We start from the raw sequence: 21,521 nt of genomic DNA on the forward strand, positions 1-21,521 counted from the left end.
CCCAAACCAGCTGCCATCTAGTTGATTCCGACTCATGGCGACCCCAAATAAGGTAGGCTTCCCCTTTCTTCTGCTTCAACAGCCCCTTTTATAACCCCCACCTTCACTGTAATGAACTGCTTAGTGCCTATGTCCCTCCCAGCATTCTGTCTTGACACTCCACTGTTGGCTCCCTAATGCCAAGAACAGTGGGAATATACATGCACAACTAGTATTTGTTGCATGAAGGAATGAATTTATTAATTAACATATGGGATGGATTTATGTGTGAGTGACTTTGGTGGCTGGGTGGGGGACGAGGGGAGATACTACATAAGCTGTAGCCAGGCCTGCCCGCCACAGCATGTGGCTGGAGGGAGAAGGCCATGTCCCCTCCAGCAGGCTGAGTGCTGATTTTAATGGCCTGGCAGTGAGGTGTGTGCACGGCGGGGGGCCTGAAGAAGAGGTAACACTGAGAGGGCAGCTCTGCCCACCTCTAATTATTGCTTGAGTCTTTCTGGCAGTGCCAGCTGCCTGCCCCAGGGAGCACAGGCTTGTCCATCACAGTGTGTGCTTAGGCAGGCTGCTGCTACTGCCACTGGGGAAGACAAGAGGATGCTGTCAGGGTCCTTTGGGTCTAGGAGAGTGGAGGCAGCCCTGGGGTTTGGACCCCTCAGCTCCTGTCCTTCTTGTCCCTCGGGCAGCTGAAGGGAGCCCCTGACTTGAAGGTCCCATCAAGAAGTCTCCAGGATGGCCAAGGAGCAAGGTGGCTTGAGGGGGTCCAGTGTACCCCCCTCCCCAGGCAGGGAGCCTCAGATGGTTTGGTGTCTGCTGACATGGAAGCCCTTGGGAAGATGGTGCCCTAATGGCCGATTGGACAGGTGGGTAGCTCAGGCCCGGAAGGAGGCCTTGACCACACGGCCCTTTAGTGGCTGTGGTGGCCGGAAGTTGTTCACCATGTGGATCCTCTCATCGTCCTCTGAGGTGAAAAGCAGGCTCCGGAACTTCTCCATCTTGAGGAGGCAGAGAGGGATGCTCAGGGTGGAATGGGGCATGCTGTGGTCCTCTCTGACCTCAGATGCATCATCTAGTATACCCTGCTCAGCCGGCTTTGCCCCTCCCTCCTCCTTCTCTTAAGGTTTGTCCTCACTCCTTCCCAGCCATGCTCCTCTTTGGGCCCCAAACCTCAGTTACCTACTCACTAAGAGGCCTCTGAATTGGGAGTCTGTTCCACCCAGTTTCAGTTCCAATTCGTTCTAAGACTTATCAGATCCTGGGTGGTCCCAGGATCCAGGGATCTCCCCTCCTGGCCTGTACCTAGATTCTAATGACGAAAAATCAAGTTGCCCCCCCAACAACCAAAGAATCTGAACATTCATTAGCAGTAGGTGGGGGCCTTGATGGTGGGACCTTAGGCTGTGGTTGGTGGTGGGAGAGTCACACCACCCCAGGGTGGGCCAAGTGCAGCTCCTTTCTGCCTGGCACTCTGGGAGCACCCACCTGCCTCTCAGAGACATAGATGGGCTCCCGGAGCACAATCCAGGTGACGCTCTCACTCAGCGGGGGTGTTGTCAGGGAGCCGGGGTAGGTCCAGTATTGCCGGTTGGTGGGCAGGAGGCACTTGGGGTTGAAGCAGCTGAACTGGGCCTTGGTGCCCTGTGGCAGGGTTGGGGGACCCGGGAATCAGCACAGACCTCCCACCAGGACCAGACCAGCAGCTTCCCCACCCATTTCTGTTGGCCAGATTTCAACCTCTCCTTGGTCCACTGATGCAAATCATGGGCAAATATTTGTGATCCCAGATGCCATCCTCCATCCTGAGCCGAACCCCCTCCACTTATTCGTTGTATGTAAAGGCTGCGACTCTTAGAGCTCGCTGGCCTCCATGTCCTCTCCCTTGTCCTCAGATGCCTGCTCCCTAAGCTCTGGGCACTGCCTGCCAGCCCCCCATTAATGGGACAAGCTACAATTAATCCTACACCCAGCCAGGCTACAGGCTGGGCACCTAAGGAGCCACTGACCTGGATGAAGAGGAGTCAGCCGTAGGGCACTGCAGGTGCTGACCTGCACCCTTCCTCTCAGCAAGGGTTTGCTGCCAGAATGCAGGAGTGGATGGGCCTGTTCTGTGATCTCTTCCTCCCTCCCCTGTTCTCACCTCCCTTGGTCTCACCTTAAACCGGACCATGTAGAGAGCGTCTGTCAGGCGGTTCATACTGGGGTGCTCATCCCCTGTCTGTGAAGAAGAGGGCAGTGTGAGCTCAACACCAACTGTGTTCCGGAACTGGGGGCAGTGCCAGGCCTCCTATGCCTCTGTTGGTTCCAGGTAGTGACCACTCACCTCCAAGAAGACACCAATCACGGCCAGGCCATCGGGTGCTGAGGCTGCCTCCCCAAAGGTGCTATACTTCTTGGCATTCCAATGAACCAGGTGCAGCTACAGGAGCAACAACAGGCCAAACCAGTGCTCAGCACCTCCAAGGGCAGTGGGGGCTCGGAGCCAGGCTTCTCTCACTCCCACCAGACGTCTGGCACCTTTGCACCTGAGGTCCTGGGGAGCCCAGGGGAGCCCAGGAGAGCCACACTAGGATCCACCCTGCTCTGGGCCCAACCCTTTCCTGAGCCTCAGGGGATTCAGAGGAATCTGGCTCAGACCCTGCCCTCCAATAAACTAGCTGTGAAATAGGTAATGGCCATGCAGGGTGACACCTCCCTGGGAGGTGGCGCCTGCAGGTGAGTCCAAAGAATAAGTAGGTGGTTATCAGATGGAGCCCTTGGGGAAAGGCATTCCAGAGAGAAAAGCAGAGGCAAAAGCTTTTTTTTTAGAGGTATAAAGGAGCCAGCTGTGGGCAGGGGATTCATCACATGTAGGTCTCTGCGGGGAGAGGTCAAGGGGAAGACGAGGCTGGGCAAGGCCATTTCATGCAGGGCCTTGAATGTCTGGCTCAGAAATGATTAATGGCAGAGAGTCCTTGAAGGATTGTCAGCAAGGGCGCTGTGGGACTGATTTCCCTTCAGAAATCTCCTTCAGGCACAAAGACCAGGAGAGCAGTAGGTAGAGTGGGATGAAGGGTCCTCTCTCCCAGGTCCCTGGGTGCTCTCCTCACCCGCTCCAGAGCCCCACACCAGGTACCCTTCATGCCCCTGACAGCCCAGTGCCCCACTCCTTTCCCAAGTAGCAGAGGATTCAGGAGGATGAGGGCCCTTACCTCACTGGGGAACGACTTGCCGTCCACCGTGTGCTCAGAGCCCACGTCGTGCTTCTTGCCCCAGTGGAAGTGGAACTGCTTGAGCCGGTAGGGCCCATCCAGGGGGCCCCCAGTCACCACTGAGGGCAGAAGTGGGGCAGGGTAGCATTGGTGTGAGAGCACCCACACGCCCAGCTGGCAGCAGCGCCAGGACGGGGGTAGCAACTCAGAAGGAATAAATTTTTCATTTGGTAAATGTGTTGGGCTGACTGGACTTGGGTCGGTCCCCACCCAGCCCCCTACGTTCTCAGGTGGCCCACGGAAGAGATTCTGGCAGCCTACAAGGGCACAAGTCTGGGACCCACAGAGAACACCTCTCCATCTGGCTGTCCTCCCCACTCCCGCCCAATTTCCCATGGAGGCTGGGCCTTCACCTCCCAGGTGCCCATTACCACTAACAGGCCTTCCATGTTGGGAGCCCTGACCCAGGGTTGGGTGCAAAGGATTATCTTGTTTAGTCTTCATAGTAGCCCAAGAGGACAGAAACACTTCAACCTCTGGTGGTGCAGTAGTTAAGAGCTTGTCTGCTAACCAAAAGGTCAGCTGTTTGAATCCACCTGCTGCTCCTTGGAAACCTTATGGGGCAGTTGTACTGTGTCCTACAGGGTCACTATGAGTCGGAATCAACTCGACAGCAACAGGTTTTTTTGTTGTTGTTCATAAAGGAGGAAACTGAGGCACAGAGAGGGCAAGGCATTTGCCCAAGTTCACACAGCAAGGCTCTGAGCTAGGATATGAGCCTGTGTCTCCTAAGTCCAAAGCCCATATCCCTAATCATTAGGCTGCACTGCCTCTACCAGAAAGTTGGAACAAATGGAATGGTGAGGAATAAATAGGCCTCCCAGGACCCAGTGTTACCCCAGAGGAGGAGGCTGCAGTGTTCCCACTCTCTTGGCCAGGTCCACGTCCCTCCAGTGCCCTCTCCTCCACCAATGACCTCTTTGGGAGGCCCCCACTTATGCTGGTTTTGTGACTTTCCCATCCCAATGCCCAGTGAGCTGAGGCCACATACAGGGCTGCCTTGGACTGATTGAATTTCCAGCTGAAAGGGATCTGGCCTGAGAGGGCACTCCAGTTTGGCCTGAACGTGAGCCCCTGGATCAGGTGACAGCCCTAGGCTCAGAGTTCCACTGGGGCCCTCTACCATGGGTGACCAGAGCAGGGCCTCATCCCCTGTGAGCCCCATGAGGAGGAGGACAAGGCAGCCCAGAGGCCCTCTTTGCTGCCCTGCCTTATCTGAGAAGCAAGGCCTGTCCAGGTGACAAAGGGAGTCTGGGGGTAGTGGCCCTGGGCAGGGCCCCAATCAAGCTGCTCCATCCTGGGGAGGCAGGAGCAGCTGGGCCTGGAGGGCAAACTCCTTCATTTAGCCTGTGGAGGCCTACCCCTCTGAGCACACCCCTCTGGGACCCTATAGTGAGGGCTCCCTGAGAGGGAACTCCCTCCTGGAACCCTTGAGCCCAGCTCCCTCAGCTTCCACCCTCTGTCCTCACCACAGGACAGGACTGTGCTGTCAATCAGTGTGCTCTCACAGTGTGTTCAGCACCCTGCCTGTATCAACCCATTTAACCCCCACAGCGACCCTGAGGGGGGCCACACCATTACTCCCACTGGACAGATGTGGGACTAGGGCCCGGGTAGGAGGGTATCCTGTCTGAGGCCACACAGCCAGTGAGAGGCGGAGCCCTAATTATCTCACCCCTGAGCCTCTTTCCACTGGCTCCCTGCCCCCTCAGGCCTGGGCATTCTGAATTGTTCTAGGCTGAATAATTAGTGGTGCAGATGCATGCCTCTTGGCCCTGCCCCCAACACAGTTGCCTTCACTGAGCTACTAATACCTGAGTTGAGTCCTCAGTGGCCACTCAGTGTTAGAAGGGACAGCCATCTGAAAACTGTTCCTTCATAAACCATCATGTAGAGTCATCTAGGACCCCATGTTTTCTCCCCAAAGCTCTGGATGAGAGGTCTTTCTTAGAATTCAGTACCAGGAAATGTTTTGTCTCTCTCCTGAGGATCTGTTGGACTTCCTCCCTCTTGCAGCAAGAACTAGAATTGATTCTCTTTCCTTTTTTTCCTAGCCTACTAGGGAACTCAGGTCTAAGTGATTTAGATCACCTTTATAATGAAAGTTCTGGCTTCCCCTCTTCTCCGCCTTTGGATTTTCTGTTTGAAACTTAGTGCTTTCAGTGTGTGTTTGATGGGGGATGGTGAGGAGCACAGTGACTTCCTTATACAAGAAGCTCTAGCAGGTTCCCTCCTTTCCCCACTCCATCCCCTCAAAGATTCAGTCACAAGGACAAAATCCCTTCATGTGGAGCACTCCTGAGGCCTCTGCCTAAGAATTTATCATGAAAGAACCTGGACTCTAATCCCAGGGCAAAGAGGCCTCAGAAGAAGCTGTTGTGAGTTCCCCCTGGCCTCTCTCTGGAACAACTTGGTTGGGACCTGGAGGTCATGGGCTTGTTGGGGAGACAGTTCTTTGGAGCTGGACCAGGCTGGTTTTGACAATCAATCCCCAGCTCCCTGAGCCTCCACTAGCCCATCTGAGAAGTGGGTTCTTGAGAGGAAAAAATGAACTGCCTGAGACCTTAGCCAGGGGTCTGGCACACAGACCATTCCCTTTGCTCTCTGCTGGGCCTGGCCACATTGCACAGAGAGGAAGGTTTGGCCTTTGACCACACAGGTCAGTGATGGGGCAGGGAGTGAAAACAAACCCAACCCTAAAGCACTAAAAGGAGGGGAAGGAAGGCAATTAGCAGTTCTTGAGCAATTGCTATATGCTGGCACCACAAACATCATTTCATTTTTCTTCTCCATGACCCTAGAGACTAGGTTATATTGCTCCCATTTTATGGATAAGGAGACTGAGCCTCAGCCCAAGACTTCACAGCTGGTAAGAGAGGAAGCTCCACCACTTCCCCACCATAGCATGCTGTACCCCCTGAGCTGTCCAACCAAGGTTATGATGGAGGGAATGTGGTGTGCCAGGTCCTGGCAGGGGTCACTCACCGGTGCGGTCATCGCTGTCATTAAAGTCCACTTGGACAGAGTGGCCATTGTTGGTGATGCTGAGGGAAGTGCAGGCCTCGTAGGAAAGCTCCAGTGGCTGCAGGCTGGGTGAGTACACAGCCTGGCTTGACACGATGTTGATGGGTGACTGGCGGTCGCCCTGGGCAATGGGATACAGCCTGTGCCACTGCGAGGGGCCTGCAGGTGGGGGGGTGGTGGAGGGCTCAGGCCAGCTCAGATCTCCAGGCTGCAGGCTGAGGGCACCCATGAGGGGTGGTCTCCCTGGCATCCTTTCAGAGGTAAACCCTGCTTTGGGGCTGTGCAGCCTGGAGCTTCAGTCCCAGCGCTGTCACCTCCCCTCTCAGCCTCCGTTTTTTTATTGTTTTATTGTGCTTTAGGTGAAAGTTTACAGCTCAAGTTAATTTCTCATTCAAAAATTTATATACGTATTGCTTTGTGACATTGGTTGTAGTCTCCACAATATGACAGCTCCCCCTTTCCACCCCAGGTTCCCTGTGCCCTTTCATCCAGTTCCTGTCCCTTCTTGCCTTCTTGCTTTTGGGCAGGAGCTGCTCAGCCTCATTTTCTTGTCTGTGAAATGGCCTCACTAAAACTCACCTCCCAGGGCTGTTAGTAGGACCAGAGAGGCAATGCATGGAAGGGAGCATAACACAGCTACAGGTTCAGGGGTGGTGCTGGGTAGTGAGTCCCCCCAGCACCCAACATACACTCAGGGAGGCCCCCAGTCCTCTGAAGTACCTGGCCTCTTCCTGCACCTGGAGAGCGTTAGTGTTGTGTTGGTGTTTGGGACAATAATAACACAATGGATTTGGGTTGTTTTTTTTTTTTTGTTATCATCATACACATACATACACACGCACGTATGCATACGTTTGCTCACACATGCGTGCCTCAAAGATTCCACAGGATCAGTCTGATTAGTCTTGGAGATGACTGTTTTGTCCTCAAAAATGCATGCAAGTATGTAAACTATCACTCTTCTTGCCAAGTAGGAATAATTCCATGTTAGGGCTCTCAAAAAAAGGTGGCCAAGAGCATTAAAAAAAAAAAACAAACTAATAACAAAAACTCATGTCAGCCTAGCTTTCACTCTGTCACATGCATTTGCTCACTGGCTCCTCACAACCACCCTGTGAAGCAGAAACTACCATGATCCTCATTTCACAGATGAGGGAACTGAGGGCCATGTATGTACATGTGTGGGTGTGCACGCGCATACACTTACGCATTGGTGTAAACACAGAGTGTGTGCATGTACTGCCCCCAGCTGCCCTCCCCAGGCACATGCCTACAGGTCCATAGAGATCTTCACATGGGCACACACGGGTGCACAGTGACCTGTGCTCACCAGGCCCAGCAACACGCATGTGTAGAAACACACACATGGCCCTACTGACCACATTTGTCACATGCATATGCACCCTCACACACAAACACCCCTTGTTGCAAACCCAGGTCTGCATGAAGGGCCCATAGCAAAAAACATGCCCGTACACACCCACACCTGCACACCCACGCCCACGGGCGCCCACCACCTGCCTCCCAGAGGCTCCATCTGCAGCCTAGAGGCTCAGCATCTCCCTGGGGGAACATCCTGAGATGCAGCCTATTTTTAGAGTCACTGCCGGCTGGTGCTTCTCCCCCTTTTTGGCTTCTTAAGTTTTCCTGGGAAAACAGTAGCAGGTGCCGACAGAGCAGTATCCCCAATGGATGACTCAGAACCGCGGCCCGGCCCCACTAGGTTATTTTTGAAGCCCTGTGAGCACTGCCACATGCTGGCACCTCTGTCCTCTGTCCTGCCTTTCCTCATTGCCCCTAGACTGGGCCACTCAGGTCGGCTGCAGCAGGGCCATGCAGGACACTGGATGTTGAGAGCTAGTGGGCAGGACTAACAAGGATGGCGAGAGTCAGGGTCTCCAGGGGCAGCACCTGGAGGCTGGCTCAGAGCTGTGCATCCAAGTGCAGGGGAAGGCAGGGTTGATCTTCTATGGGTTCTGTCAACCTGCTTCTTCTTTGCCTCTCTCCGTCTCTGCTGCAATTCTCTGAATGTCTTTTTCCTCTTTCCAGCTCCTGCATGCCCCGAAGATCTGGAGTTCCCTCCCTCAAATATGCTCCTGTGTCCTTGGGGTCCCAGAAGGGGCTAGAGTCTCCATAGCACCTCACTGACTCCCTCTGGCCCACTGCAAACTACTAACCCCCAGACTTCAGCCCAACCCCTCCTCACTGTCAGAGTAACTGCCTTTTTCCCAGAGAAAGAGGGGATGGGGGATGCTTCTCCCACTAACACTTTCCCTTCTTCCCACCCCCACCTGTACTGCCTAGGTTTCCAGGATTCTCCTATAAGCCTGGATCTTGGGTCCTTCGGGGAAAGAGGGAAAATGCCCCAGAACTGGGCCCTCCCCCACCTCACCGCCCTGCTTGGTGAGAGATAGCCCAAAATGGAGTTGAGCTGCCCGAGACTCACACTCAAGCCATCTGGCTCTCACCTTCTGCCTCTTCTCTCTTCCACTGCACCCTAAGGAAACTGAGGTAGGATCAGACGAGGAGGCCAATCTGGCCCACGGGTTCCCATGGCTCCCATGCGGACTTACTCAGATACTCTGCTCTGCGTGATCACTCACACACATGCATGCCCCTCAAGTGCCCCCTTCCCTCATCAGACAACACGGTGCTCAGACACTTCCGCGGGGGCAACTCTCTCCCGGGGACACTGCGCCCTTGTCCACGCAGAGTCCAGCTCCCCCGAGGTCCCCGCCACATGCCATGCGCGCTCCCCACACAGGCACCCGCGCACAGCGCTCGGCTCCGACCGCCCCCGGCGACCTGGGGCCACCTCCACCCAGCTGCGCACGCCCCGGGTGAGTGAGCGCGAGGGTCTGAACGAGCACGGCAGTCACGGGCTGCGCGGAGGAGGCGGCAGGACGCGCTCAGCCGCCTCGTCGCTCGCTCGCGGTGGTGCTACCCCGGCTCCGCGCGGACTTTGCGCCGAGCGCAGGGGAGCCAGGGCTTGGGCCGGGTAGGTGGGCCGGGCTCACGAGGCTGGACCGGAGTTGGGGGGGGGGTCCTGCTCAGGCCTGGAGGTGGGGGACTTGCAGGTCCAGTATCCCCAGCTGGGCGTGAGGATCCGGGGCGAGATCGAGAGGGTTAGTGTGGGCTGGGGTCTGCGCCTACCGTCTTCCTGGCCGTAGCCCCAGCCGTGGTGGCCGGTCATGCCGTTGCCGTCCCCGCAGCAGTGCACCTATCAGCTCAGCTCGGTTCCGCTCTCTCGGACTGCGGCTCCGGCCCCGCGTGCAGCGCCGAGCAGCTTCTTAAAGCGGCGGCGGGCGGGAGGAGCAGTTCCCAGGGGACCCGCCCCCCACCCCGCTCTGTGGGGCGAGAGAAGCCGGCCCTGCCCCGCCCCGCCAGGGTCAGGGCCGTTGAGCCGGGAGTCAAGATGGGCGGTCAGGGGTAGATAAGCCTCCCCCCACCACCTGGCCTGACGACTCTCCCTCCTTTCCCCAGCACGCGGATGGGCGCTGAGACGTGAACCACCGCCTCAGCGGCGTGCTGTGGGTGCTGTGGGCTGGCCCCTTTCCCCCATGCCCCCACCCCTTCCCAGGCTTGTCCCAGAGCCTTGGATCCCATCACCGGGAACCTGGGCTCTGGGCCCTAATGGCACCGACCACCAACGACCAGAGCTGGAGCTTTCCTTGTGTGCCAGGCACTCTGGCAGGTACCGGGCCTTCCTCTCCTTTAACAGCTCTCAGTTACCCTAAGACATTAGGTAGTTCAGAACTTCCTGGGGCCCAGAGAGGTGAAATTCCTTGTCCAAGGTCATCCAGTAAGGGAGTGAAGAATTCACACCCAGTCTGTCTCATCCAAATACTGTGCTCTTTACCATTTCCCCTTGAGTCTCAGTGTAAGGGGATCCAGTAAGTGTGGGGGTCTGGGAGCCCTGGGGTAGACGCATCTGGGCAGGACTAGTGGGGGAGAGTGGGGGCAATCCAAACCTCTTGCCCAGGTGGAACCCAGGCACCCAAAGCGGGAGTGGGGATGGGTGACATCAACCAGTGGGTATGGGAGCAGACAGACACCAGCTGACTTCCCCACAGAACCAGGTCTGAGGCCTGCTGCCCACTCTCCTCTCATTCTCTCCAACGTTTCTACTTTCTGTCAGGGACTCTGCCTATTCCTTTACAGCCTGATGTTTGTCCTTCTTCTCCTTGACCCCCCATGACCTTCAGCACGCCAGCAGGCGGCTCAAGCCCTCCATATTGCACTCCATCTCAGTGCCTGCCTTGGCCCAGCGTTTTCCCACCAGCGAGCCCTAGTCCTTCCCGCGTCCTCCACTTGGGACTTCTCTGCCTCCCACCCACTGGCTCCAACCAGCTCAATCTGATTCATCTTAGGATGTGGCCCTGTGCCAAGGACAGGGCTTGTCTTTGGCTAGGCCTCAGCAAGAAGTTTTTGGAAGACAGATGGGTGGATGGGTGGACGGGCAAAGGATGGCAGCTGGGACCTCGTATTCAGTAAGAGTAGAAGAGCCGGTCAGACTTTGACCAGGCTATTTCAGGGCCCTGCATGTGTTTGACCTTGTCAAGGAGTCTGGCTTTCTATCTGCCTTGCTGCCCCACATCTCTATGCCTGTCTTGGTCTCCCTCTTCCAGGCCCTGAACTTCAGGTCCCCAGACAGAGTTGTGGAGATTGACGACTGGTTGACTGGGCTGATGTCAGTGACTTCCCAGCCCTGCTGAGATGCCTCTCTCTGCTGGCTCAGAAGTGGGAAGGGACGCTTAATATAAATCTGACCCTGGGTTGGGGGCTAGGGACTCATGACAGAGATGCAGGGGGTGGCCCCCAAGACCAGCATGTGATAGACTACAACATGGTCAAGGCCCCAGGCCTCTAAGCCAGGAATGCCACCTTCAGACCACTAGCTACTCTTCTTCCGGAGGCGTCCCAACACTCTTAGGAGCTCACGAGCAGGCTCAAATGTGTCTACTCCATTGACTCATTTCTCCTCACAACGACCCAGGCCTTTTTGATATTTATTTATTGTATTTAAAAGAAGTAAAATTGGGATTATTCCTATAGTTTTGTGACCAGCTTCATCGACATAGCAACTCTGGGAGGGATTTTCACCCTATTTTACAGATGAGGACATTGAGGCTCAGAGAGGCCCTTGTTCAACATTGTTGTCTAAAATCATGGGGAGTGGAGGAAGTGGATTTTAATTTGATTCTCATTTGCATATATATGCAAGGACTCTCTCTGGAAAGAAGAACACAAGAGAAGCTAGTTAGACTTTTTGCCTCCAGGGAGGAGACCTGACCCAGACGGGTGGGGCAGGCAGGATGCAGAATAGGCGTGGGTGGGACACTCTTTACTGCCTGCTCCTTTGTACCCTTTGAAAGAATTAAAGTGTGTGTTACCTCTTTAGCAACCAAATAAAAGTTGATCCAGTTCTTTCCTTCCTGCAGCCTTTCTTCAGTTCTCCTGCTCCTGCTGCTCAGAACTCAGGCCGGTGAAAGGGGCACATGGAGTCTGCCCGATTGTCCTGGCAGCCCACTCCAGTCAACCTGGAAGAGTAGATGCCCCCATTCAGGCGCCCCCAGCCTCAATTACATGCTGTTTTAAACCTGAATTGATTAATCTGCTCTGATCTCTCTGGCATAAATGGTTCCTGTTTTTTGCTATTTATGGGGGAGAGTGTGGGGAGTGTGGGAGGAACGGTGAAGGGCCCAGGGAGGAGGCATGAGCAGTGTGCACAGCCACACCTCACTTGTCAAACGACCTTGGCCAGATCTCACTTCCCCTCTCTGAGGTACAGTGTCTGCTCTACAATGAGGTGACCATTCCTGCCCTGCCTACCTTATGGGAATCCCTGTGCACATTAGTTGAGACAAAAGATATGTAACTGCTGCACCAACAGGCAGAATCATGCCTCCCCCTCAGTGTGTATTAGGCACAAGGCCAGTGGGCCAGGCTAGAAGCCCTGTAGCCTGGAGACTCTAACATCAAAAATACAGTTCCCAGTATTTTTTAAACATTTCCATTCCAAGTATGTGCATATGTTCACGCAGAGGGATGGAATGGGCCTGGGCTGTGGACTCAGATAGAGCTGGGCTTGGCACTCAGCATCATGGGCTGTGTGACATGAAGCTAGCTGCTTAACCTCTCTGAGTTTTCACATCTTTAAGATGATGTCTTACTTGTCTAGTGCTGCTATAACAGAAATACCACAAGTGGGTGGCTTTAACAAACAAATTTATTTTCTCACAGTTTAGGAGGCTAGACGTCCAAATTCAGGGTGCCAGTTCTAGAGGAGGGCTTTCTCTCTCTGTTGGCTCTGGAGGATGGTCCTTGTCTCTTCTGAGCTTCTGCTCTTGGGCAATCTTTATGTGGCTTGGCACATCTTTCCTCATCTCTCATTTTCCTGCTTGCTTGTTTAATCTCTCATATCTCAAAAGAGATTGACTCAAGATATACCCTACACTAATTCTGTCTCATTAACATAACAAAGGCAAGCCATTCCCAAATGGAATCATAACCACAGGCATACAAAAAAAACCAAACCCATTGCCAACAAGTCGATTCCCACCCTACAGGACAGAGTAGAACTGCCCTGTAGGGTTTCCAAGGAGCTGCCTGTGGATTCAAACTGCTGATCTCTTGGTTAACAGCCATAGCTTTTAACCGCTGTGTCACCAGGGCTCCAACCACAGGCATAGAGGCCAGAATTTACAACACATCTTTTGGGGGGACACAAGTCAATCCATAACAGATGGGAGTAGAGAGTCTAGGGTGCTATTAGGAGAGTCCGGTGAGGTGATGTCCGTGAGGATCCTGATACCAACGACACATTCCTTAGACCCTAGAACTTTTGCTCTTTTTTTTTTTCCTTTCTCTTTTTGGTCACATTTAAAATCAAAAACATTCCTTTTCCAATTATTGTAGTGACTCCTATTCATTGTCAAACATTCGGAAGAATCAGAAAAGTGCAAAGAAGAAAATTAAAATCACTGGTCATGTCACTACACAAGGATCACCACTGTTGGCATTTTCAAGAATATCCTGCCACACTTTTTTGACATGTATTAGTAGTACTTAAACAAACAAATGAAACAAAAACAAGATCATACGTATAGCTCTGTGACCAATTTTTTTCACCCAATACCCTATGATAAGCATTTCCCCAGGCCATTAATCAGCCTCGGAGAACTTGACCCTGAATAATTGCACACCGTTCTGATATATGGGTTATTTCCAGTTTTTCACTACTGCAAATAGCAGCAGTAAACATCCTTATTTACACATCTTTGTATGTGTTTCTAATGATTTCCTTGGAATAAATTGATAGAAGTGGAATTACCAAATCAGTTGATATATATACATGGCCAGTAATACATTTCAAAATGTAGAAAGTACAACAAAAAGACAACCAGCCTGTAAAAATGGCGTGCTGGAAGCCTCTGACCTCCTCTAACTTCACAAGGGGGGAGGAGAATCAAGATCAACAGCCCAAGGCTAATTCCTAAGAGGCAGAGGTCAGACATGTCTCTACCCTCCAACCTTTTTACTGATTCTGATATCAACCATCCCTCCCACAGCACTCTACTTCTCTGCTGGGTTCAATAATTTGTTGCAATGGCCACACAGAACTCACAGACAATACTCACGATTATGGAGTTTATTAGGGAAGTAACAGGTTACAATTCAGGTACAGGAACACTCAGGATACAATTATTCAATCAGGACAGCCACTTCTCTGCCACGCCCACAAGCATGTCTCTTGCTGGACCCTCGGCCTCTGCCCTTCTTGGGCAAGTGTTACAAAACTCTTTTAGCCCTGTCAATAAGTGCATGGAGGCATCCAATTCCATCAGTAAGCCTTGGCCCGAAGGTGCTCAGCTCTCTCGCTCCATGGGTCGGGTGAGCTTAGCTCTGGCACCAAGTGCCCCAAGGCACCTCACTCCACTAAGAAACCTCCTGCCCAAAGGCACTCAGCTGTCTTGCTCCATAGGTCGGCATACCCACTGTAACCACCTTGCTCTATGGGCCAGGAAGCCCACCACTCCATCTCCTGCTAGTCTCTTGCCAGTCTCCTGGTTCTGCTGCCTCTGCTGCTGCTGTTTCTCGCCGTCTTGTGCTGTCTCAGCTGTTATAGCTCTCTCTCTCTCTCTCTCTCTCTCTCTGTCTCTCTGTCTCTCTGTCTCTCTCTCTCTCTCTGTCTTCTGGGTCTAGGAGGACCTCAGTGCAGGGACCCCGGGTCCTAAAGGATGTGTTCTGCTCCTGTCTCTTCTTCTTAGTGTTAGTCAGGCCCCCTCTCTGCTCTGGAATTGTCTCTCTTTTAAGCTTAGCAGGATGGCAAAACTGACCAATCCGCCTGTTAGAGTTCCATACACCTTATTTGCATGGTCCTACCCCCACAAGAGTGACTTGCACCTTATTTACATTATTAGCAAGCTATCTTATCTCCCACAGACTGTAAGATCTTCCAGGCCAGAGGTAGTCCCAAACTTCCTGGAAGCTAAAGATCCAGTCTTTCCTAGCTGAGACCAATCAGGATGAGTGAAATAACAGACCTGAGCTCAGGTCTGTGTAGATCTCTTGGGGTGTTTGTTTCTAATCCTCACACTTCAGTATAATAGTATGACTTAAGGACTTCTGCTCACCTCTCTAAGCTTCTGCTCACTCATCTATAAAATGGGATTAGCAAGGGTATCTATTGCATCATGTGGTTTAGAGCACAAAATGAGGTGCTGCATGTCAAGGACCTGCCCGGAATATAGCAAGTGCTCAGTAAATGGGGTAGTGTTGTGCTTATGAGGAATCCCTAGTAGTGCAAATAGTTAAGTGCTTAGCTACTAGCTGAAAGGTTGGTGGTTCAAACCCACCCTGAGGTACCTCGGAAGAAAGGCCTGGCAATCTCCTTCTAAAAGATCACAACCATGAAAAACCCTGTGGAGTGCAGTTCTACTCTGCAACACGTGGAGTTGCCATCAGTTAGAACTGACTCAATGGCAACTGGTATCGTGGTTCTGGGGCTCAGTTTTCCACCTGTTCAGTGGAAGGTTGGCCCAGGACAGTGGCTCTCAAACTTGAGCATGCATCAGAATCACCTGGAGGGCTTGTTAAAACAGTTTCCTGGCCACCAGCTCAGAGTTTCTGATTCAGCAGGTCTAAAGTGGGGCCTGAGAATTTGCATTTCTAACGAGCTGATTGATGCTGTTGGTCCAGAACCATATTTTGAAAGCCAGTGGCCCAAATGAATTGGGCCATGGCTTCTTGGTCTGATACCTGATTCTCGGCCCTCCACAACAGGAACAAAATCATCTGTGGGCCCTGAGTTACCAGATGGCAGGAGCTGTGTCTGATCAGCCTCCATGGTTCCAACACAGTCACCCTTACTCTCACAGGAGGGGAAATAGGCACAGGGAAGAGTGCCAGGGGAACTAAGCAGTAGCACTTTGTGTCTCAGGTTTGTGCTGCTTGGTATGGGGCTTGTGTCCCTTGCTGGAAGGCCCTGTTTCATGGTGATGCTGGCAACATGACTCCCTCCTGATTTGGGGTGTGTTTCCTTTCATTTAGTCCATGACTGCACTGAGTATGAGAGGTTGCGCGGTGAACTCTCAGTTGTTGCTTTTTGACCTTCCCGCATTCCCTGGGCATATTTTATTACCCCTTATATTTCACCTGTCCAACCAGAGAAGGAAATGAGCTGGGAAAGCCTCATGCCTCTGTTTCCCAACAGCTGTGTCCCGTATGTGCTGGGCGAGGATCAGGGAAGACAGGGGTGGGGGGTGAGGGGGTATGTGCCCCCACCCTGATCCCAGAGACAACACCCAGGGCCAGTTGCATCCATCATTACTGTCAAACTGTGACGCCTCCCGACCCCAACCCAGGGTGACGCATTGAGATCTGTGCTCATTTTGACCTTATTTCAGGCCATTATTATTAACCTGAAGGTGTCTATGGGGTCTGGGAAGTAGAGGGGAAGGAATCCTTGTCTTCCTCCCTGCTGGCATCCTGACCTCCAGCTCTTTCCCTTTCCCTCAGCCTTATGGGAGAGCACCCTCCCTACCCACCCATCCCCAAAGGGCGGCCATCCTCTTCCTGAAAAGTGGCTCTTCAGGAAGTAGAGGGCTTTAACTTCCTTTCACAGTCCTCACAACCTGGCCACTGCTGCCTCTCAAACTTCCCCTGACTACTTCCTACCCCTCCTCTGACTCCCCATGATTGACACCAGACTCACTCTAGAAGCTACAGCTCAGCTTGCAGTGCTTTCATTGTCTCTCAGATGACACCTGCTGTTCCTTCTGCTTAAAACACCCTTCCATCCCAACACCACATGAAACATTCCTGGAGAGGGAAAGTGGGTGGGTTTCCTCTGGGCATTCCTCAACACACTAGCTTCCCTGTATCTCTATGTACATTCTCTGGCAAGCGCTTATTTGCTGTCCCTTTCCCCCTCATGGATCTGTGAGCAATCCAAAAACAGGGTCCCCTGACTTATTCGTATGAGCTGGGAGCAGCTTGCTTTGTGGTACAAAAGGCCCTCGGCGTGGGCTTGTTGCATGGAAGACTGGATGAAATGGATGGACAATAAAGATCATAAAAATGAAAGTTATTATTCATCCAAGATTTTTTGTGAGTATGGCTCTGTACATTCAAAATCTCCTTTAAGGCTAAAAGAACACTGTGATGGAGACCCACTTATTCCTGTTGCTCAGGTGAGGAAACTGAGGATTTTGGAGGTAAAGAGAGGATCTCACACAAGTAAATGATTACAATCCATGTCAGCTTGATTCCAAAGCCCGAGTCCCTCATTATTACCGCATGGACAGATGGAGAGACTCGTAGATCTGCGGGGTTGTTGCAGTCAGGCTGACTGGACCAGGTACCCCATACCGGGTGCGGCCCGCGGCCACTAAGGCTACCGTACCGGCGACGCGTGCGCAGTGCCGTGGCAGCGCCCCCTGCGGGCGGCGCGCAGACAGCGGCGGCGGCGGCGAAGGGGCGCTCAGTGCGCCTGCGCGCGGGCGGAGGAGGAGGAGGAGGTGGTGGTGGTGGTCGTGGTCGTGGTGGTGGTCGTGGTCGTGGTGGTGGTGGTGGCGGCGGCGGACGTTTGCAAGGGCTCGGTTGGGCTCCGCGTGGCGGGCGCGGCCATGGCGCAGCCAGGGAAGCTGCTCAAGGAGCAGAAGTACGATCGGCAGCTGAGGTGAGCCGGGGCTCACCGAGCGTGGCGGGCGGGCCGGCCGGCTCCCCTGCGTCTGGGCCAGGCCTGAGCGCGCGGGCAGCGCGGCGGGGCCTTCCTTAGGCCTCCCGCCAGGCCAGGCCGTGTGGGGCACGGAGAGCTGGCGCTCAGGGCTCCGACCAGGGGCCTGGGGGCTCCGCGAGGGCCGAGACTCCCCCCATCTCCGTCTTGAGGAGTGCGGTCCGAAGTGTGCGATCCCAGCGCCAGCCGGGTCACCAGGGCGACCACCGGCCCCGCCTCTCCGCGCTCAGTCTCTCGTCTGCAGAATAGGGAAATTGGGGGTATCCCACCCCGGCGACCGGGAGCGATACCGAGTTTTAGGTATTGTTCAAAACCAGCGCTGTCCAATAAAAATATAAGGCTATACAAGCCACATATGTAATTGTAAATTTTCTAGTAGCCGCATGAAAAGTGAAAAGAGACAGGTGAAATTAATTTTAGCAATATAATTTATTTAACCGAGTATATCCAATACTACCATTTCAACGTAATCAGTGTAAAAGATAACTTACTAGAGATATTTTATTTTATTTTTTCCATACTGTCTTCGAAATCGGTGTATATTTTGCCCTTAACCAAAACTAAATCCGTTGCCATGGAGTCGATTGCGACAGTACATCTCAGTTTGGTCTAGCCACATTTCTAGTGCTCAGTAGCCACGTCTGGCTAAGCCAAAACCAAACCCGTTGCAGTCAATTTGGACTCATCGTGACCCCGTGTGTTAGAGTAGGACTGCTCCATAGGGTTTTCTTGGTTGTAATCTTTATGGAAGCAAATCGCCAGGCCTTTCTTCTGCGGTGCAGCCTGGTAGGTTCAGACTGCCAACCTTTAGGTTAGTAGTCGAGCACAAACAGTTTGAGCCACTCAGGAACCTGCCTTATTGGACAGTGGAGGTCTAAGCCATTAGGCTGGTCCTTTGCTGCTTTCGCTCTTGCCTTTTCTCTTCACACTCCCCCTTCCTTATTTATTGAGCATTTTGTATGTGTGGAAGCAATGGAGGAAACAAAGATACTTGGCTCCCTCCTCTCTGGAGCCCCCAATCCTGTAGAAATCACCTTATATCCCTAAGGACAGGAATTCCCATTTGCACTACTGCCTAGTGCTATATTAGGGACTTTTAGGCACTCAAGTCTAACAGCAGCCTTAAAGGCAGACCGTCTACTATACAGATGCAGAAACTGAGTCTTAGCCAGGTTAGGTAACTTGCCCATCATGTCTGCCATGTTTTTGAGCCAGGATTTAAACTCAGGCCCTTCCGGCTTTTTCAAAGAGCTGGTACTCTGTCATGTCACTTTGCTTTCAAGCTTCTGGGGAAAGAGACAAGGTGGCAGAGCTTTTGTGACCAGCTTATGTTCTTTTGTAAATTCTTGGAGTTCCTTGTGTTTTGAATGCAGATATAACCATATGTGACAGAGCTTAGAAGATATTTAAGGTTACTAAGCAACTGTAGTGGAAACCCTGGTGGCATAGTGGTTAAGAGCTATGGCTGTTAGCCAAAAGGTCAGCAGTTTGAATCCACCAGGTGCTCCTTGGAAACCCTATAGGGTAATTCTGTTCTGTCCTATAGGGTCGCTATGAGTCAGAATCAACTCGACCGCGACAGATTTTTTTAAGCAACTGTGAAGGAGCCCTAGTGGTGCAAAAGGTTGGCAGATCGAACCCACCCAGCAGTTCTGCAGAAGAAAGACCTGGTGATCTGCTTCTGTAAAGATTATAGCCTAGAAAACCCTATAAGGCAGTTCTCCTCTGTCACATGGGGTTGCTATGAATCGGAGTGGACTTGACAGCACCCAACAACAACAAGCAACTTTAACAAAAGAGGGGTTTTGCTGAGTTCTTTCCATTTAAGAACCATACTTCATCTTTTGTTGGGAGAACTGGTCATTGGCTTTGAAGTGTCAGAGGGAAGCAGTCTGAAGTGTAGTTGTCAACAAGGTCCTGGCTCCCCTTAGTTAGGCAAACGAGAGAGAGAGGATTGATTTCTTGTTTGGCCCTTTTCTTGAAATATGTTACTTAGGGATACACCATTATTCTCTAAGGCTCACTCTCTAACTACCCAAAAACCGGCGGCCGATGAGTCTATTTCGACCCGTAGCGACCCTATAGGACAGAGTGGAACTGTCCCCACAGGGTTTCTGAGAGCGGCTGGTGGACTTGAACTGTCTACCTGGGCTGTCCCACCAGTGCTCCCCAACTACCCAAGCATCCATTACCCAAATATATCGGAGTCTACTGTGTGCCCTACTCTTATGGAAAAAAAAAACAAAACAAAAAAACAGATGTTGCCAGCCGTCTAGTTCTTCAGACTATTCCTCCATTCTTTGACAACTGTTCAGTGATCACCCTGGGCAAGGCATTGTGCCAGGTATTGGGGCTCCAGTGGTGAATGGAAACAGAGGGAGTGTTAAGGGCCCTTATGGAGCTTAGAGCGGAGAGGGGAGATGGATGCTCAGCAAATAAAAAACCAATTGCAACAGTTAAAGGTTGTGATATCCTCTGGAGGATGCACCCCACCGGCTGCATGTAAGGGGAAAGCAGCTTTAGGTCAGGTGATGAGGAAGGCACATTAAAGTCCTAACGGTTTTCTAGGCTGCTAATACCTATCTGGCTATGGCAATTTTCTGATAATTTGGGTTCCCCCTATACGTCCTAGGAGCCCTAATGGTGGCAGTGGTTAAGAGATGGGCTGCTGACCAAAAGGTTGGCAATTCGAATCTACCAGGCACTGCTTGGAAACCCTATGGGGCAGTTCTGCTGTGTCCTATAGGGTCACTATGAGTTGGAATCGACTGGACAGCAATGAATTGGGTTTTTGGTTCTTATACTTCCTATGTTGTTAGTTGCTGTTGAGTCAATTTCAACCCATAGCGACCCCATGTGACAGAGTAGAACTGCCTCCTAGGGTTTTCTAGGCTGTGATCTTTATGGGAGCAGGCCGCCAGGTCTTTCTCCCCCGGCGCTGCTGGGTGGGTTTGAATCACCAGCCTTTCAGTTAGCAGCCGAGCACTTAACCATTGCACTAGCAGGGCTTCCTATAGTACTGAGAAGGAAAGATAAATTAGTTAATAGGTTTCCTGGGTGAAGGTCACCAGGTTGGCCCAGGTACCATGATTTGTGTGTGATCGTGTACCTTGCCCCCTTAACAATGTGCCATTATGAATCAGGTTATAAGTACGTTCCTGGTTCTTATTACATCTTTGTGTTAATTAATGTTTGCATTTATTAATCATGTGATTAGAATGTTCATTGTGTATTATATTTTAAAGCACTCCCCTAGAAGTTGGTGCGAAGCCAATGATAAGAATTCAGTTTTCTTGCTAAAATTTTTACTCATCTTTGCAGGTGTCACAGCGATAAGCCCTGTGTCAAGATCCTAAATGCACTGGATCCATGTAGCTTAAGGAGAAATGAAATAGAGAATAGGTTTCAAATCTAAGGCGCTTTAATGTTAATGAGCTGTGAGTTAAAGACTTCTGTAAGTTATCTGGTTTGAAGAGAGTAATGGACAAGGAGCCAGAAGACAAAGACCAGGTTCCTAGTTCTGATTTGACCCTCCTCTAACTATGCAAGGCACCAACCTGTCTTAGACTTAGGTTACTCAGCTATATAATCCCCATAATAGCATCTGCTATTCCTGTCTTACACAGTTGCCATGGTTAGCACATCAGTTACTCTATGCAAGAACACATTAAAAACGAAAGATCATTCAAATATGAAAGTTGTATTTTTGTGGAAGTTTTAGAAATGTTGAATTTGTGTCTTGTTTTGTAGGTTGTGGGGTGATCATGGGCAAGAGGCTTTAGAATCTGCTCATGTTTGCCTAATAAATGCAACAGCCACAGGAACTGAAATTCTTAAAAACTTGGTACTACCAGGTAATGTAGTTTTGTGGTTGTATTCTAAATTTACTTCTTTAAGATTTTAAACTAGAAATATATATTCTTTTCTTAAATTTTTTTTTAATTGTACTTTAGATGAAGGTTTACAGAACAAATAGTTTCTCATTAAACAGTCAGTACACATATTGTTTTATG

At 51.8% G+C, this 21,521-nt stretch overlaps 2 protein-coding genes across 3 annotated transcripts in view; one reads left to right on the plus strand and one right to left on the minus strand.

Moving 5' to 3' along the window:
* Positions 1 to 214: 214 nt before the first annotated feature.
* On the minus strand, positions 215 to 9,571 carry CA7 (carbonic anhydrase 7). Its single transcript, XM_004371516.1, has 7 exons — positions 9,423 to 9,571; positions 6,231 to 6,428; positions 3,186 to 3,304; positions 2,318 to 2,413; positions 2,150 to 2,212; positions 1,480 to 1,635; positions 215 to 992 (listed from the first exon to the last, which is right to left on the minus strand). The coding sequence occupies exons 1-7, from the start codon at positions 9,460 to 9,462 to the stop codon at positions 870 to 872; spliced, it is 795 nt and encodes a 264-aa protein (XP_004371573.1). The 5' UTR covers positions 9,463 to 9,571; the 3' UTR covers positions 215 to 869.
* Positions 9,572 to 20,415: 10,844 nt separating this feature from the next.
* Positions 20,416 to 21,521, plus strand: part of NAE1 (NEDD8 activating enzyme E1 subunit 1) — a 31,484-nt gene continuing 30,378 nt past the window's right edge. The window contains exon 1 of one of the 2 annotated variants that reach the window (XM_023726846.1): positions 20,416 to 21,362. The gene's annotated coding sequence lies outside the window, so the exon portion shown is untranslated. The remainder of the gene's footprint in view (positions 21,363 to 21,521) is intronic. The other variant, XM_023726848.1, reaches the window with a different exon arrangement.

The sequence above is a fragment of the Trichechus manatus genome, unplaced genomic scaffold (assembly GCF_000243295.1).
Source record: "Trichechus manatus latirostris isolate Lorelei unplaced genomic scaffold, TriManLat1.0 scaffold00014, whole genome shotgun sequence".
NCBI lineage: Eukaryota > Metazoa > Chordata > Mammalia > Sirenia > Trichechidae > Trichechus > Trichechus manatus.

Excerpts from the sequence above, each read along its gene's own strand:
- CA7 (XM_004371516.1), bottom strand. The coding sequence starts at position 9,462 with ATGACCGGCCACCACGGCTGGGGCTACGGCCAGGAAGACG. Across the intron at positions 2,213-2,317 it reads TGATTGGTGTCTTCTTGGAG|ACAGGGGATGAGCACCCCAG; the intron begins GTGAGTGGTCAC and ends TCTTCTTCACAG. Across the intron at positions 993-1,479 it reads TCTATGTCTCTGAGAGGCAG|ATGGAGAAGTTCCGGAGCCT; the intron begins GTGGGTGCTCCC and ends TGCCTCCTCAAG.